This window comes from Poecilia formosa, unplaced genomic scaffold (genome assembly GCF_000485575.1).
Source record: "Poecilia formosa unplaced genomic scaffold, Poecilia_formosa-5.1.2 Scaffold33, whole genome shotgun sequence".
Classification (NCBI taxonomy): domain Eukaryota; kingdom Metazoa; phylum Chordata; class Actinopteri; order Cyprinodontiformes; family Poeciliidae; genus Poecilia; species Poecilia formosa.
The window spans coordinates 295,848-312,198 of record NW_006799972.1 but is presented as its reverse complement, the minus strand read 5'-3'; the positions used below and the strand labels follow the sequence as shown (position 1 = coordinate 312,198).

General features: G+C 35.5%; 2 protein-coding genes and 1 long non-coding RNA gene across 3 annotated transcripts in view; 1 reads left to right on the top strand and 2 right to left on the bottom strand.

Moving 5' to 3' along the window:
* Positions 1 to 248: 248 nt before the first annotated feature.
* Positions 249 to 3,309, bottom strand: psmb1 (proteasome 20S subunit beta 1). Its single transcript, XM_007549769.2, has 6 exons — positions 3,116 to 3,309; positions 2,687 to 2,794; positions 2,252 to 2,333; positions 1,770 to 1,899; positions 815 to 921; positions 249 to 733 (listed from the first exon to the last, which is right to left on the bottom strand). The coding sequence occupies exons 1-6, from the start codon at positions 3,214 to 3,216 to the stop codon at positions 548 to 550; spliced, it is 714 nt and encodes a 237-aa protein (XP_007549831.1). The 5' UTR covers positions 3,217 to 3,309; the 3' UTR covers positions 249 to 547.
* Positions 3,310 to 3,430: 121 nt separating this feature from the next.
* LOC107835965 (uncharacterized) lies at positions 3,431 to 4,858 on the top strand. Its single transcript, XR_001661809.1, has 2 exons — positions 3,431 to 4,088; positions 4,122 to 4,858. It is a non-coding gene; the product is annotated as an uncharacterized LOC107835965 (long non-coding RNA).
* phf10 (PHD finger protein 10) overlaps positions 4,519 to 16,351 on the bottom strand; it is a 15,139-nt gene continuing 3,306 nt past the window's right edge. Inside the window, exons 7-12 of the mRNA XM_007549768.2 lie at positions 15,268 to 15,377; positions 14,978 to 15,125; positions 13,559 to 13,699; positions 8,104 to 8,212; positions 6,772 to 6,960; positions 4,519 to 5,437 (exon numbers count right to left, since the gene is read on the bottom strand). Of these exons, the coding sequence (XP_007549830.1) occupies positions 5,343 to 5,437; positions 6,772 to 6,960; positions 8,104 to 8,212; positions 13,559 to 13,699; positions 14,978 to 15,125; positions 15,268 to 15,377 (792 nt within the window). The 3' untranslated portion in view covers positions 4,519 to 5,342. The remainder of the gene's footprint in view (positions 5,438 to 6,771; positions 6,961 to 8,103; positions 8,213 to 13,558; positions 13,700 to 14,977; positions 15,126 to 15,267; positions 15,378 to 16,351) is intronic.

Sequence of the window (16,351 nt, the reverse complement as noted above, 5' to 3'; positions counted from 1 at the left end):
GTAAGTCAGGGTTATCCATAACTTTATTGATTTTATTAAGAAAATTATATAAAGATAAAACTATAGAATTTAACTTTATGTTATCAGCAGATATTAAGTCACATTTTAACAAAGTGGCATCTGTTATATAAGTAAAACTGGGCTGATATTAACAACCGGTTCTTATCTCCATCTTGTCTGTTTCTGGTAATTTCTTAGAGATTCAGAAGTGAATCTTGAGTGCAAAAACAAGCATCAGACGAGGAGAGTTCCTGAACTGTTGATATTTATTAAGAATGTAAAAAGAACAGCTGAGCATGTTTCCTTCCAAAACATAAGAAATCATCCAGAGGAAGAGTCTAGAACCAGGAAGGGAAAACAGGAATGCTGATCCGAAATAAGGCCGACAACTAAGTAAGCAGAACATTTGGGACCAAAGAACTGACAGAAATCCTCCCTCCAGTTTGGAGCCAAACCTACATGGCAACTTTATCAACCTGCGGATCAATTTATGTAAAAGTTGAAGACAGAGAGGAAACTGAAGGCAGACAGAAACGCCGCGTCCCCCCTAGTCCTTCCTCAGCGGTATCGTCTGCTCGTTGATGCCGTCCTTCGTGATGACGCAGACGCGAAGGGCGTCTCCGGTGTAGACGTCTCTCTCTGCGGCCGAGATGAAGACGTCTTTGACCAGCTGCACGGCTTTCTCCTGAGTCAAAGGGAGGTGCTGCACGCCCTCCATGTTCTTGAACCCGATCTGTGAAGCAGCATTTTGGAAAGAGTCAGACTGTGTTCATGTCGAGGACGAATAAAATCCTCTGTGTGTGTTTTTGTCGACCTGGTTGTCTAGCAACGGCTGCAGCATGGCGCTGGCCGACCCTCCGGCCTTGTAGGTGTCTCTCTGGTAGGAGCCGACCGGGTCGAAGCTGTACACCGCTCCTTTGCCTACGTTGCACATATTCCAGGTTGCACACAGAAAAAAAAAAAGACCATAAGACAAGCTTTATGCATTAATAAAACAGAAACACCCTGATTACTGCTGGAGACACAATGGAGCACAAAATATTTCTACTTGAGAATAAGTCTGAGTTGTTTTTAGAAGAGTTTAAAAATTATCTGTGTATTTATTGACGCTACTTAATGAAGAATAACTGTTAAAGGGACGGTGTGAAATACTGTCGAAATAATTTCTGACCAAATTCCACAAATTATGAAGGAAAAACTTTTATAACTATAGAATAACAGGGCTGCAATTGTTTTAGTAGTTGATTAACTATCAGCTATTCTGACGATTAATCGGATAGAAAAAGCTTCAGTGAATCACTTTTCATACAATATTACATTAAAATATGCAAATTAATGGCTTCAATAAGAAGATAAACATTTTATTGCCTAAAATGAAACAATGCAGCATTTCTTTAGTGTACGTTTGATCATTTGTAGCTAAAAGAAAAAGACATTAACATTTAATATATACATGTTTCGTACAGCTTCAGCTTAATTACTGCCATCAGTGTGTGGTAATTTCAGCAAATGGGCTTTTATAGAGTCTGTTAGTTGAAAATCATTTTAATAACGATTACTCAGATGAATCGTCTTAGCCAGAGCTTTGTTTGCTTCAAGATGTGAAGGCTGACCCATTTCATACAATTCTTGCTCTGAAGTACATAAAATACTTCAGAGCAACCAACAAAGGCATGTTGCAGTAAACATAGCCGGCTTCATTCTTGTGAAGCCGGCTTCACAAGAATGCCGGCTTCAGAACACCTGAACGTTTGTAGATAAGAGCCCACCTTCTTCATCCAGACCCCCAATGATGTTGTAGACGTAGTAAGGGAAGAACCTCCGGCTGTACAAGATGGTGGACAGCATGGCTGCGATGGCACCACTGGTCATAGTTTTGTTGTTTGAGTGTTTGTACATCTGAGAAGAGGAGAAATACTGTTTTATAATGGAATCACTGTGGTATTATGTTTCATATTCCTTCTTTATTGTAATTTCCACTTGCACAAAGTAGCAAAGTACCCATAAACACACAAAAAGGAAAAACGAATGACTTACACTAAAAATATCCAATATTTCCAGTTTATTTTATGTGTGTAACTTTGGTGCCTAAAACAAAACAGGTGTCTGATTGTTTTCCCCTCCATTGTATCATTCAGCATTTCGTGAATTTGGTAAATTCAAGCAAATGCAACGTTGACATGTTCACGCAGAACAAATTGTTTATAAAGCAGGGTAATTTAAAACCACAGTGAAACCAAAATCACCTCACCTTTAGCCTGGCGTCAATGATTTTTGTCAGCGTCAGACAGTCGCCATGGAAACCACTGCAGCCAATGACAGTTGTGTCTGTCCTGTAAGGATGTGAAAGACTGGAATTAGTCATTTACATACTAACATCGTTAGTATAAAAAATGAAATATACATTTAGCAATATACATGTCCATTTACCACCAAAAAGATAATGTGATGCGTTTTAAAAGCTTGTTGTCATAACTTTTATTTTTATTCCAATAAAGACCACAAAATATTATGTTGAACTTTTAAGTCATTTTCACCCATGACCGTTAAAAGGACAGTACTGCAGCGTGAGAAAAAGCATTTGGTTGGATTTAAGCCCATCTTTATTCTTGCTCGGAATATTAAATCTCATCTTCTGTTATTGCGGTCAGTCTTCATAACATCCACGATCAGAGGAATGACTTACAGCTTGTAGCATTTCGGGGAGTCGCGGCTGTGGATGGAGTAGCCTTCACTAAGCCTGGTGTCTGACGCTACGATGGCAAAATCTTCTCCAGCAACAGCTAGTACGGTTCTGAGAAAATGAGAAGAAACCGGTTAGATCCAATATCCCCAAAACATCCAGAGTGAACACAAACTACTATAGCCTAGCTAAAGGAAGCTAATAGAACAGATTCGAAACTGAAAGTGTTGCGTTTACTCCTTTCTTTCTTTTTATGACCCAACATCAAGAATCAAATACATTACTACATCGTGTAACATCGCAAATGTAAAGTTTATACAAAAACGTTGATTTATTAACTACAGAACTGGTTTGCTAAAATTAACCGGATAGCATAAGTAGTATGAGCTAGCTTCAAGGCTAAGCTGACATTAACAGAAAATTTCCACTGACCCTCCGTTGAAAGCGTAAGGTGAAAATTTGTGCTCTACTGCGCCGGCATAATGATACTCCTTCATCTTCCCAGGGCCTCCAAAACCTTGAGCTGAAAGCATCTCGGAAACAAAGCAAGGGGGAAAACTCAACTTCCCTCGGCTAAACTCGCTGTATCACTGCAGTATGGCAGCCTCTTCCTCTGCACTCACCAACCGCCCTTCTGGTGAGGATCACAGCTGAACAGCGCCCCTACAGGGTGATTGAGGTACAACATGCAATTCAGCTACTACTGCATTACGCACTTTTGTTTTTCACAATTACTTCATTAGCGCTACCAGATCTGTCAGAAGTTTTCTGGTATCCTAAGCTCAATAATGAACACGTTATAAGTTTTTAAAAAAGTTTTATTAATACATAAAATTTACACAAACCATCAGTGCTACTTCTTCCATAATATGAATATACGTATTATATTTCACACTGGTCAAGCCCTTTCTACTATTTGATGTAAAATGATGACAGCACTTGATTTTTTGGAGGTAATCACCATTGTTTTTAAGGGACTCTTCTGCTCTTCTTATTCATTGAAAATAACAGTGTGACATTAACACTACTCATTTTATTGATGAGCAAAATCAGAGCAGAGATACTTGTGAATTTCAAAAACTTTAATTTTGAGATTTTAATTAATTTTGCATCTTAGATTTAGTACAAATTGAAAAAATAAACACGATAGCTTAACGTCAATTTTAAAAAATGACTCGACATCGTGACAGTGGGCAGGTATTTTCAATTTTAGCCAAATATCTGTGGATTGTGGAAAATTAAAAGACCAAGTAAACACAAGATAATAAAAAATTAATTTATGGCCACATTGTTACTTTTGTGTGAGCACCTGCTAATTAAAGAGACCAACGATGTAGAAAAGTTTATATATTTCCTACCATTTTATAACTTACCTGGTGATCAAACTTAAACATTATGCAGATCAGTTTAAACAAATCTATAGCATATAAGCTTATAGTTCAGATTAACTTCTCATAAATTCAAAACAAGACTATGGGACAAGTAAGCGAAAAATAAAATAGTTTAAGGTATTTAAATCCCAACCTCTCAATGTGTTATTATTTAGCAATTATTGGCCACTTTTACCTTATTATTGAACATCAATGTTTATTTTCTAAACATAAACAGTTACCATTTATTAATATAACATTTTGTTATGTTAAATTCCCTTCAAACCCAGAACATTTAACACAGTCAAAGAATCTCGTCAGCCATCTTGTATTGGAAAAACAAAAACACAAAAATGTGAGATTTGAATAATTTACGAGAAAAACCTATTAGTATTAAAGCAGTATAATTAGCAGAGAGAGATTATAATGTTTCCAACATGATACACATGAAAAGGGAACAATTAGCCCTTTAAAGTGGCTTTTATTGTAAAAAAAAAACAAAAAACAATAAAAATGAAAAAAATACAATTAATTCACTGTGGCAGAGGCAACAAATAACTATTTAACAACCAGTTTACAGGACAATATAATGCAAACATAAAATAATAATAAAAAAATCAAGATACTACATTTAGGCTGATTCCAAAATCATCAAGTCAATGTAAACAAATGTTAGAGTAATTACCTTTAGTGTAATTACTAGTGGTTACAGATGCATCTTACGATTCTGAGAACAGTGAAAGTTGGAGAAACTTAAATCTGAAATATAGTTAAAATAAAACTTAAAAACTCCAGTGTCCGTAAACACACAGGAAGAATAGCACCACTTATTTAAAAAATATTGACCCAGACTGCTTTCTCATTAAAAACACAAACCACAGATAAGACGTAAAACACTAAAAGTAATATTTAAAATTTGAATGACACCAGGAAGTCCTTTAAAACCCTGCATTGAGTGAGTTTAAATGAGTTTCAGCACCAGATTTTTTTTTATTGCAACAGTGTATAACAACAGAAATGCATAGAGGGAAAAAGCACAGTTCACTGGGAACCATTTAACTTTCCAGTCATAGAAATTAATTAAAGGTTTTGTAAAAAATAAACCAAGCTCTTCGCTACCCTAACCCCAGCTCACTTAATTTTTATTCTGCTTTTCTTAAGTAAATACAGCATTTTAAAGAACACAATGCCCAAACAAAGCTTTATTTAAGAAAAAGACAAAACAATTTACATTTTCCAGAAATGTTGACAGGGAATTTGTGGACAAATTAACTTAATTTTTACGTTGGTCATTTCTGAGCCGATTTAGACTTCTTCTGTGTTTTTACTCCTTTCTTTTTGGGTGTTGTGAAGTCTTTGTCACAAACCTCACACACCCAAAGACCTGAGAAGACAGGATGAATTGTTGAGCACAAATAAAGACAAAAAACAAACAAAAAATGGTTAAAGAGAATGATAGATAACATGAAAAATGTGGTATTCGGTAAAATTCCTAAGGAATCATCAAAAAACTTTGAGACGAGTCACCAGCTTGTTTAAATTTTATGGAAAAACATAAAACCTCTTTGTTCAATTTAGCTGAACCTAAAGTCTTAGAGAAAGTGGAGGAAATTATGAAACATTCAATATGCAGATAAATGTTGGAGGGAAAACCACATTTATGTGCATCCAAATCAACAAAAGTTTATCAGGAGATGAATATTTTGAACTTTTGTGAGGGGAAACTGTTGGGTTTCTCCTCACAATCTGATCAACACCAGGGTTTCCCCCAGAGTTTTATAAGCCTGGTGGGCCACCAGGCTTTATTTGTGCCCCCACCAGGCTTAGTATTACTTGTTTAAGTCTTTTTAAAATGTTTGCATTTTTTTAAGATTTTACAGTTGGTGTTCAGGTATTAATCTTTCAATAACACATAATTATCAAGAGATATTTTCAAATTTCCTGTCAAATTTAAACATTTTTTAACTCATAAACATGACAGGTCGCTGGATGAATGACTGCTGAGCGCCACAACCACCAGGCAGGTTTTCTGAGGGAAACCTTGAACAGAAAGGGTTTTTTATTCTAAACTTTAAATTTATTACACTTTATGGATTAAAATATTCAACCTCTGCCATTCCTGAATTAAATTGTTTTTTAAAGACTCTGCAACAATTCTGCATTCAGGTCACACAGCGACCAAAGGTCTGAAAGAAAATCTAAATATCTTTCAATAAACATTTTCCTCTTATTCTCATTTCAAGTGTTGAGGTTTTTTAGTGATAATTAAAAAATCGTTTTATGAATCAATTCTTAATAATTATGAAAATACATCCCAATTAGCGCTCAGACTATTCTCTGTCTAACCCAAACTATCTGGAAATCTTTGCAGTGAATCTGGAAAAGGAGAAATTCAGCTCGTCTAAAAATCCTTTACTCTCAATTCCCTGGATTTGAACAGGAAATATTGCATGTCATGCACATGTAAGAAATAATATCTACTTCCTCAACACGCTAAATGCTTTTTTTTTAACCTGTCATTTTTCTAAATAGAGCCATGTTGCTCTAACCTGCAGCTGCAGAGGCAAACCACTGAACAGCTCTACTGGTTATTTAGAAACATTTATATTTAATCTGACGCAGCCATTTTATTTCGCACAACAAAAATATCGAAGATAATCAAATTAAGCAGATGAAGAAAAACAAAACATGGCTGAACCCAAAGCCGTTTCTCCTCACCTGTGGGTATTTCATCCATGCCCACGCAGAAGGTGTGGTAGCCGCGGTCACACTTGTCACAGAACATCATCTCGTCCTCATGGTGCGGCTGGCGGCACACGGTGCACGTCTTACACTCCATGCACTGCCAGCGGTACGTCTGGATCACGCTCACCAGCTCCTCGCTCATGTCCAGGCAGGATGGATGGCCTGAGGTTCACAGACACACAGATGAGTACGCAGGGCACAACGGTGGAGGACAAAAACACAGAACAGAAAACACACGTGTGTGAACAGAGCCTTGTACATCTAGTTAAAGGTGCAGCTCTGTTGTTTTAAAGGTGACATATTATAGTTCCTGGAACTGGTTAGGACAGGTCTATGGCCCATACATTCATTTATTTATTTATTTGTTTGTTATTTAGATAACGAGATTTTAGTCTCATTGTCCTTCCAGATTGAGATGCTTTATGGCCTCTTGTCACTTTAAATCCAAAATCAGCTCCTGCTGGCCACAAACTTTAATCCTCAACGTTTACATTCACACGTTAAAATTCAAATTCAATTCTAATTCAAAAACACTATGGACCCCAAAGGGAAATTAAATGTTGTCTTAATTCGTTAAAATGGCTGCAATCAGATGTGCGGTTAAACAACTGTACATCTTTGAAAAGCAGAAGTGGAGCCTCCTGCACAACCAACAAGAATGCAGAAAATGGTTTTTGGATGGTAAGTCAACAACAAAGCACTTGTCTTTTCCAGCAGCCATTGTACATCGGTAAAACCAGCTGACAAAACATGCTGGAGCTCAGTGTGGATTGCTAGGTGATGGACTGAGCTAGGGCTTGCTAGGTAACGACACAATGTCTGTTGTTTATGACTCTGGCGGGTTTTTTAAACGTCTCATTTTCCAAAACCAAACAAATAAACTTATACCAAAAAACACTGGGAGTTTTTTTTTTTTTTTTATTTTTTTTTTTTTATGAAACACTTGATCTGGTTTTAGAAGCAGTTTAGATACAAATGGAAATATAAAAACATGCAAAATATGAATTTTGTATAATAGGTCTCCTTTTTAGGTCTCCTTTTTATTGTAATACAAAATATCCTTCAACTCTTTAGTCAAGATTCCCGCTGAGCAAAAATGTCTTAACAAATGTCAACGATAGCCTCGTATCATGCAAGGTTCACTACTAAAAATAGAAAAAGAATTGAAGCAAATTAGATTTTAGAACAATAACACATAGACTATTCTAAATAAACACGTAAAACTAATAATTTCAGAGTCACGGCAGAACAGAATAATGACACAGAGCAGGAAATGTGGCGTTAAATGTCAGCTTACAGACTCACCGCTGTTATCACACTGGGAGCAGTGAATGAGAGCCTCCGGCCTGCCTCTCCTGTTGGCCTCTTTACCCTTCTGGCAAATGCCACAAATAGCATTTGGAATGACCTTAGGCTGCAAGGGCAGAATAACGCTATAAAACCAATCAAACATTTGAATTTTGTAGTCATGGATATAAAGCAGAAGAAGAAAAAAAATAAATACTTTGGGTTTTTTTTTTTTTTTTTTCTACTCTAAAATATAATAACCTGCTGCATTAAAACAGTCAGTTTGAAATTTCATTTTAGGACTCAATTAATTCAATAAAATATCCATATCAACACAAAAACTCCTGTCTGACTACATCAATATTTCCATTTGGTTGTAATATAGAAATGATCAGTGATAATTACAGATGTACAATTTATCTTTGTCATAAATGCTAAAAGAAAAAGTTCAGGTAAAACTTGCAGCCTAGTTTTTAGAGAACAGAAAAAACAAAACTTATTAATCAATAATCTCACAGGTAGCAAGAAGCTTTCCACCTTTTTTCAGAAATCAAATCAACATAATTTACTATAAACGTTGTTATACAGACACAACAACCAAACCAGCAAAGTGCCTTCCTCCACTGAAATAAGAAACAAAGTGGACTTTTTCTTTATATTTAGATTTTTTAACAATATGTTGATGCACGCAAGTAATTTAACCCAAAAACTTCAATTATCGTAGCAAATTAAAGGCTTCTATTCTCACAAAACACAAACAAGGAACTTATCTGAAACGATTTAAAATGAATAATAAGCAGTTTGTTGACAAAACTGGGTGAGATTTCTAAAAGATTTGCACCTAAAAGGGAAAGCACAGTTTGCTGTAAAACAAAAGTATTTCAGTACCAAAATGACAACTTTCAAAAAGCTTTTAGATAAATCACCTGCATGAAATATTCTTGAAATGTTAGAACATTTAAAACACTCAAAAATAAATAATTTGAAAATATTAATGCATAATAATGCACATCACATGTATGTGTGATGTGGTTTCTTTTTTGTTTTAATGTAATAAAGATATCTTTTTAAAGATAAAGATAAATTAAACAAAACTGTCCAGGGAGAAACTAAAACTCTGAGAAAAGAAACGCTAAGAAACCTGCTGCACAGTTTCAGCTAACAGATCATTTAAAACCACTTTGTTGTTAAATTACTATTTAAAAAGTTACAATAAACTCCAAATATGGAGGATTGTGAAACAACATAAACTATAAACTGTTTTGCAAAAGAAAAACGGCGTGAACTTTTCCACCTTTTGTCACATTGCCATAAACCTTAAAAGTATTTTATTGGGAATTTATAAGATATTAATAAATAACAGTGAAAAGGACAACAAAATAGAGCATTAGTTAATATATTTTCACAATTATGCATTAATTTGAAAATATTAATGCATAATAATGCACATCACATGTATGTGTGATGTGGTTTCTTTTTTTGTTTAAATGTAATAAAATGTGGAAAGATTCACGGTTTTGCGAGGCATAATTTGTACCAACAAATTATGTGGCATTAATCTGAAAAATATAAACTGATTAGATTTAATAAAAATAAAAAACTGGGGAAAAAAGTGTAAGACTTGGTAAAGATAAAAACCAAAAACTTGAAACAATAAAAATGAATTTGAATTAGACAGAAAAGCTAAATATCTTTCAAATTCAAAAATAATCCCAAATTAAATAAATAAACATTTTTCTGCTTATTCTCATTTTAAGTGATTAAGTTTATTAAGTTAGTCTATCTGGATTAGTCTAGAGATGATAAAAAACCTTTTTACACAGCTCTGAAAAAAGTTAAGAGACCTCTTAAAATGATCAGTTTCTCTGGTTTTAGTTTTTATAGGTTTATGTTTGAGTAAAATTAATGTTGTTCTTTTATTCTATGAACTACTGACAACATGTCTCTGAAATAAAAATGTATTATTTAGTTGCAGAAAATAAATGAGAAAAGGTCAAAATAAAACAGACGCAGGGCTTTCAGACCTCAAATAATGTAAAGAAAACAATTTTAGATTAATTTAGAAACAACAAAACTAATGTTTTAACTCAGTTCAGAAACCGATGTTTGGTGGAATAACCAGGAGGTTTTCAATGAGCCCCAGTGCAGTGGACTCGTAGTTGTTTTTCCTCAGAGCTGTAGTTCATAAAGCATTTATGAATCTATCCTTCATGATTATAAAAATAAATCCAGACTATTCTCCGTTTGACCCAAACTGTCTGCAGATGTTTTGCAGTGAAACTGGAAAAGGAGCAATCCATGAAACTGCATCCAGCTCGTGTAAATATCCTTTATTCTAAATTCACTGGATTTGAACAGGAAATATTGCATATCATGCACACGTAAGAAATAATACCAACTTTCTCAAAACGCTAAATGCTTTTTTTTTCTTCTTTTTTTAACTGTCATTTTTCTAGATAGAGCCACGTTGCTCTAACATGCAGCTGCAGAGGCAAACAAGTGAACAGTTGTACTGGTTATATAGAAACATTTATATACTGCTGGTGTCACAGCTGGTTGAAAAGTTATGATGTAATTTAGACATTTAAATTCACATCTATACAAAACGGCTGTAGAGTTATTTAACCAGTTCCTCTCATTAGCAGGGAGAGATCAACAACAAGGTAAACAAAGGCTTTAAAACTGCCCAGTTTTCTCTGGTTGTATGCAGCCCATCCCCCACGTATTGCTGCACACTGCTAGCAGAAAAATAATAATAATAATAAAGTCAATTTTGAGATGTTATTTAAATCTACTTTAAACTCTCCAACAGGAACATGTTTCTGGTATAACCCAACTCCACCTGCTTTTACGTTTGTCAACGCTACCAGAGTTACAAAAAATCTAAATATATTTACTTCTTAAAACACTATATAGTCTTAAAATATAGAAATAATACTACTATTACATCTACCTCCCTTCAAGAGGACATGGATCGTGTTGTAGTGACCTTACTTTGAGAAACTTTGACTCGCTGAACGCCGTAACAACCAGCCAGAAAACGACCATCCCCACACTACAAAGCTGAGCTTGAGTCAAATGGACGCATTCAGGTCCTTTATACTCACCTAAGCGCTGATTTATCCACACATTTTACATGTTCTCTTTTGTTTTAATCTTAAAAAACAAAACAGTGACCTGCAAGGGAACATGTCACCTAAGGTCGACCAAAGATGTTGCATTTGTGGGAGTTGGGGTGGGGGGGAAGAGAAGCACATTTTTGGCTCCGTCAGTCAGCAACTGCAGCTCAGCTCAGCGACAGTGTGAAAACGGTCTGAAAACACTTCAAGAGGACAGATAACGTCCAAACCGAACCACTGACTCACACTCATTAACAGTCTAGAAAGAAAGTGTGCTATGTTGCTAATGCAGTTAAACGCAACTCCGACTAGTACGACTTTTATGGCTTATTAGATTAACAATGAAAATCGACTTAAAATATGTCTTTCAAAAATAAAATTTTTTTTACCCCATATTGCTGTTTTTTGCTGTTATCCAGCTTAAGGTGATTATTTGACCTTATGGGGAAACATTGTAACTTATAATTCAGGCTGAGTTTGCACCATCTGTTTTTCAACACGATTAAATGAAGCTCCTATTTACGCCATCGGCTTCTCCGGGTGAACATTGAGGACTGGGACGCTGCAGACTGGAGATTTGAGGAAATATTTACGGATCACTTAATTAAAACTGCACTGGAGTCGTTTTGTCTTTTTGGACTCCTCAAGTTAAAAGCTTTGGCAGAGTTAAAATGGATCAGGTGGAAGATTTTCCAAGGCTAAACCAGGACTAGCTACACCGCAAAAACACAAAATCTTACCAAGTCGTTTTGGTCTAGTTTTTTAGTACAAATATCTTGAAATAAAACAAAACTAACTTATAAGTTACTTTTCAGCAAGATATAAAAGTTTGTTTTAAGTAAATCATTTCTTAATTTTGAAAAAAATAAAAAACTACCAGTTGAAAAAATATTGTAACAAAAAAATGTCTTGTTACAAGTGAAATAATCTGCCAGTGGAACTAGAACTGTGTTGCTAGGAGACGGGCTAGGCTTGGCTGGGGTTGCTAGGTAACGGCACCAGTGGAAGTAGAGCTATTTTATAAATAAAGGAATTACTGAGTTAAAACAAGCTCTTATATTTTGCTTGAAAGTTACTTCCAAGTTGGTTTTGTCTTATTTCAAGTGCACTGAGATATTTGCACTAGAAACTAGAACAAAAGTAAGATTTTGTGTTTTTGCAGTTCTAAGTTTGGTCTAAAGATGAATAAAAGGAAAAGATTTAAACTCGTATCATGTGATCTTTCCTCTGATCTATACAATTTCTGCAGAAGATCATAACACAGGGAGACAGATGTCTGGATTATATTTGGCTTGTTTTCCTACACAAACACATCAATATAGCAACAATTTACGTTAAACATCTTGTTTCCAGTGGCAGTTTGTGTTTGGGGAGACATTTGCCAATGTCGACGTGCATTTCTGATCACTGAACTGCATTTGTAATAACACTGTAAATGTATTTTTTCACTTTATCGGAACATGCAAATCATTAACAGACTTCTATGTAATGCAAGAACCAAGTTGGCAAATCAACTTGTGTCCATAAAAAACACGGATCTGCACTTTTCTGAAGTCAGATTTGTTGCTTTTGTTAAGTAGAAATTCTCACTTTTTCTTGGCATCAATCAATAACTGAACATGGAACCAATCAGTCATCACTGATTTATTGAATGTGATTTTACCAAATATGGGATAATAATAATAATAAGCCTGCCGGTCGTGTTAGTCGGGGTTTCGTGTAATCAGTAAGGATTAGTGTGCATGGCACACTTCAGAGACAGATGATAATATTATCTACAGTGATATACTTTATAAAACCACCACAAAATGTATGCGGCTTATTTTTTCTTTATATCTTTAACAAAGTTTCTTTTCCAAGAAGAGAAAATTAGCAGCCAAAAAATCCACATACTTGTCTTAGAACTTTTTTTTGACAAGTGAGGACAGATAAGAGGTATATTAAGGGCAATCAGAAGAAAAACAAAAAGTTCAAATTTGTCTTCACTGAAGAAAAAAGTAAAAGTGCAGTGAAAAAGAAAGGTGAACTGTTCCTTTAAAATGTTCTTATTGCTCACAGTTGGGAGTAAAAAAAAAAAAAAAAGGGTGGGGGATCAGGGTTTGGAGGGGGGTCCATGAGGCAATCATAAAACCCAAAAAAGTCAAAGGTCAGAACCCCCTGAAGTGTGACTGTGTGTGTGAGGCGGGGTCATTCCAGCTGGGAGGCAGGCTGACCAACTGTAGATGCTGAAGAGAGCTAGGTAGGGGGTCAGGAATGGATGGAGTAAGGAGGTGGTGACAGTAGAAAGAGGAGAGGGGGCAGAAAGTGCTGCTGCTGTTGTTGGAGAAGAGTTTTCAGGTGGATTTGTCCTCTACCTTGTACCCTGGAGTGGCTTTGTGGGAGTGGCGCTGGTCTTTTCCCGGCGTTGACGTCCTGTCTTTGGCTTTGGACTTATGACGATGTCCTCCTCCGCCCTCCTGGCTCTCCACGTCCGAGGCGTTTCCTGAAGAGCTGTCCTATGGGAGAAACAGAGGTGGTAGCAAATTTAAGAAAACAAGCCAGAAAGTTATCCTTTATGAAAGAAAAGGTTTGACTTGGCATAAAGATAGCACAGAACTGCTGCCAAGTAGGGATGCAGCAACTGCAGTTTTCTGGCCTTTTCTATGTTTTCTGTCTGAAATGTCACTAAATATAGCAGGAAAGTCACTGAGTTGGTAACAGTGGTAGACTATTGTTAACTCCAAGCATTCAGACATGATCTGGTGGGCCAATCAGTCAAACCTCTCTCACAGAAGAGGCAGCGGTTGATTTTTAGACCTTTGTTGAAGCAGATAAAATTGGCTTCATGTGTAAGTATCGACCAATCACCGTTCCTACAAAATTAAGGAAATCTGCGCCGATAAATTGGTGCACCCATAGTGAGCGAGCTGCGTTTTTTTGATGATGTGCAACTCAAACTTAAGACCTTTTAAGATCATTACGAATTGAATTTAAGTATTGCAACAGAAATGTACAATAGAAAAATCACACATATGTAAGTATGCAATAGCATAGATGTGAAATTTGTCAAAATTATTTTAATTTATTTTGTATCGTTTCTCCAGATATTTATTGGTGCTTTAAGTTCTGTTGCGCTGCTTTTGGCAGTTGGTGGTTACCATAGCAACTGGTGACTGAGGCTCCTCCCCCTTTTTTTCTGTTGCTGTTTACCTGCTGCTAGTGGGAGCAGTTAAACAGTTTGTTTAGGGTTATTGATTATATTTTATTTAATGTATAGGGGCAGAAGCTGCTGGGTTATAAATAAAAGAAAAAAACTGAGAAAGAGAAGTCAAAACCGTCAAACACAATGTATGAGAACAAGCAGAAATAATTTTTGTTTATGAAATGAATTAAATGATGAGCTCAAACAAAGTACAAATATAAACCAGCTTTAAAAAATCTGTCCAAAAATGAACTGATTGGAAAATATGCTGTATAGGACGGTTGTCTGAAAGGTCAAAAATGCTGTTGTTGATATTAATAATGTGTAAATAATTTTACATTCAATGATGAGAACATGAGATTTAAGCGTCATTTGATGTGGGAATACTTCTGGTGTAATATTTTCTTAAAAATTGTATAAACTTACCTGTAAATTGATGTGACTATTTGTCTTATTTTTTTCTGTTTATTGTCCATTCAAAATAAATAAATGAATATTAGATACTTTTTACAGACAGCACAGACACCCTGTTTTAGCCACATCAGCAGAGATCAGTCATTTCTTCGTCTCCGTCAACAAGCTGTCGCCTTACTGATGAGTTCTTGTTGTTCTTGTCGTCCTTGGCCTCGTCTGCATCGTCCGAGTCGGGCTCTGAGTCTGGAGCAGGAAGCTCTGGATCCAGTGGAGGCTCATACAGAGCGGTGTTCAACGGCAAATAGCGCAACTCGTTGGGCGAGTACCTGACATGAAGAAAACGACGATACATCAGCAGGGAAAAGATGATAAAACAAGAAAATATTAGGATGGCTAGGGTGTCATGTTCACCTTAAGGTAAGCAAATAAAAAAAGAACATGGATGTTGCTCTTTTGAGATAAATGCACCTTTTGTAGTAATCTTGGAACTGTCCTGGTATGAGAGCCACAGGGTAAGGCCCGGTTTTGGTTAACTCTGGAGCAAGCACCTTGAATCTGCCCTGTGGTACCTGGATAACCTGGAAACATAAAGGCACACATCATAAACTGATCTTAGAGCAAAGTTATACGTGTTCATTCAACTCTCAACTAAGGGTTTTTACTAGAGTGCACCGACTGCAGTTTTCTGGCCAATCACTAAAAAGCTAAAAAACCTGGCGTGCCGATTCCAAATTTGTCCAATTTCCATTTTTTTGATCTCCCAAAGTTCAGGAAATCGTAGCTGATTTAACTGGTGCACAACTAGTTCTTAGAGATGTCTCTTCTAGTCTCAAATTTCTTAATTTTTGGCACCAATTTCTACACTGAAATACTTAAATATATTTATGCAATTGTGAGGATATAAATATCAACCCTAGATCCTAAGAGATGGATGAGGATGACCAAACGTTTTGTCGAGTGGACCAAAGTCATCACCTCAATATTACTCGCAGGCCAGAAAAAATATCATTTTTAAAACTAAAATCACCAAAAATATTGTTGTGATTTTTTAACAAGTCCACAATAAACTAAACATGAACTATTTTAAGTAAACAAATAAAGTGCTCAGACTTTTTTTTTGTAGAAACAGGATCATAAATCCAAAACTTCAACTGGTTTTTCCAGATTTTCTTTTTTAAAATGTAAGGAATCCAGTTTGCTGATTATTTTGGGCTTGATTGAAGAAAACGGAAAAAAGTATTTTTTTATATTCTCGGCAATAAAAACAGGATGTTCATTTAAAATCACTTTTTATATTTAGCCAAGTTTTAATACAGAAAAAAAGAGCAGATTTTGGTGCACTAAGATTTACTTTAGATGATAAATCAATGAGTGTATGTGGTATGATACGGCTGAAAAACTTAACTAGTTTCATATCAGTTCACATTGATAATTACTGATTAATTCTTTAATTAATCAGTAATTATTAAAGATTATAAATTGCTGGTGTGATCACCTGCTTTTTATTTTTAAGCAGTTATGACTGCACAAGTTTCTTAATATATTGTTGCTA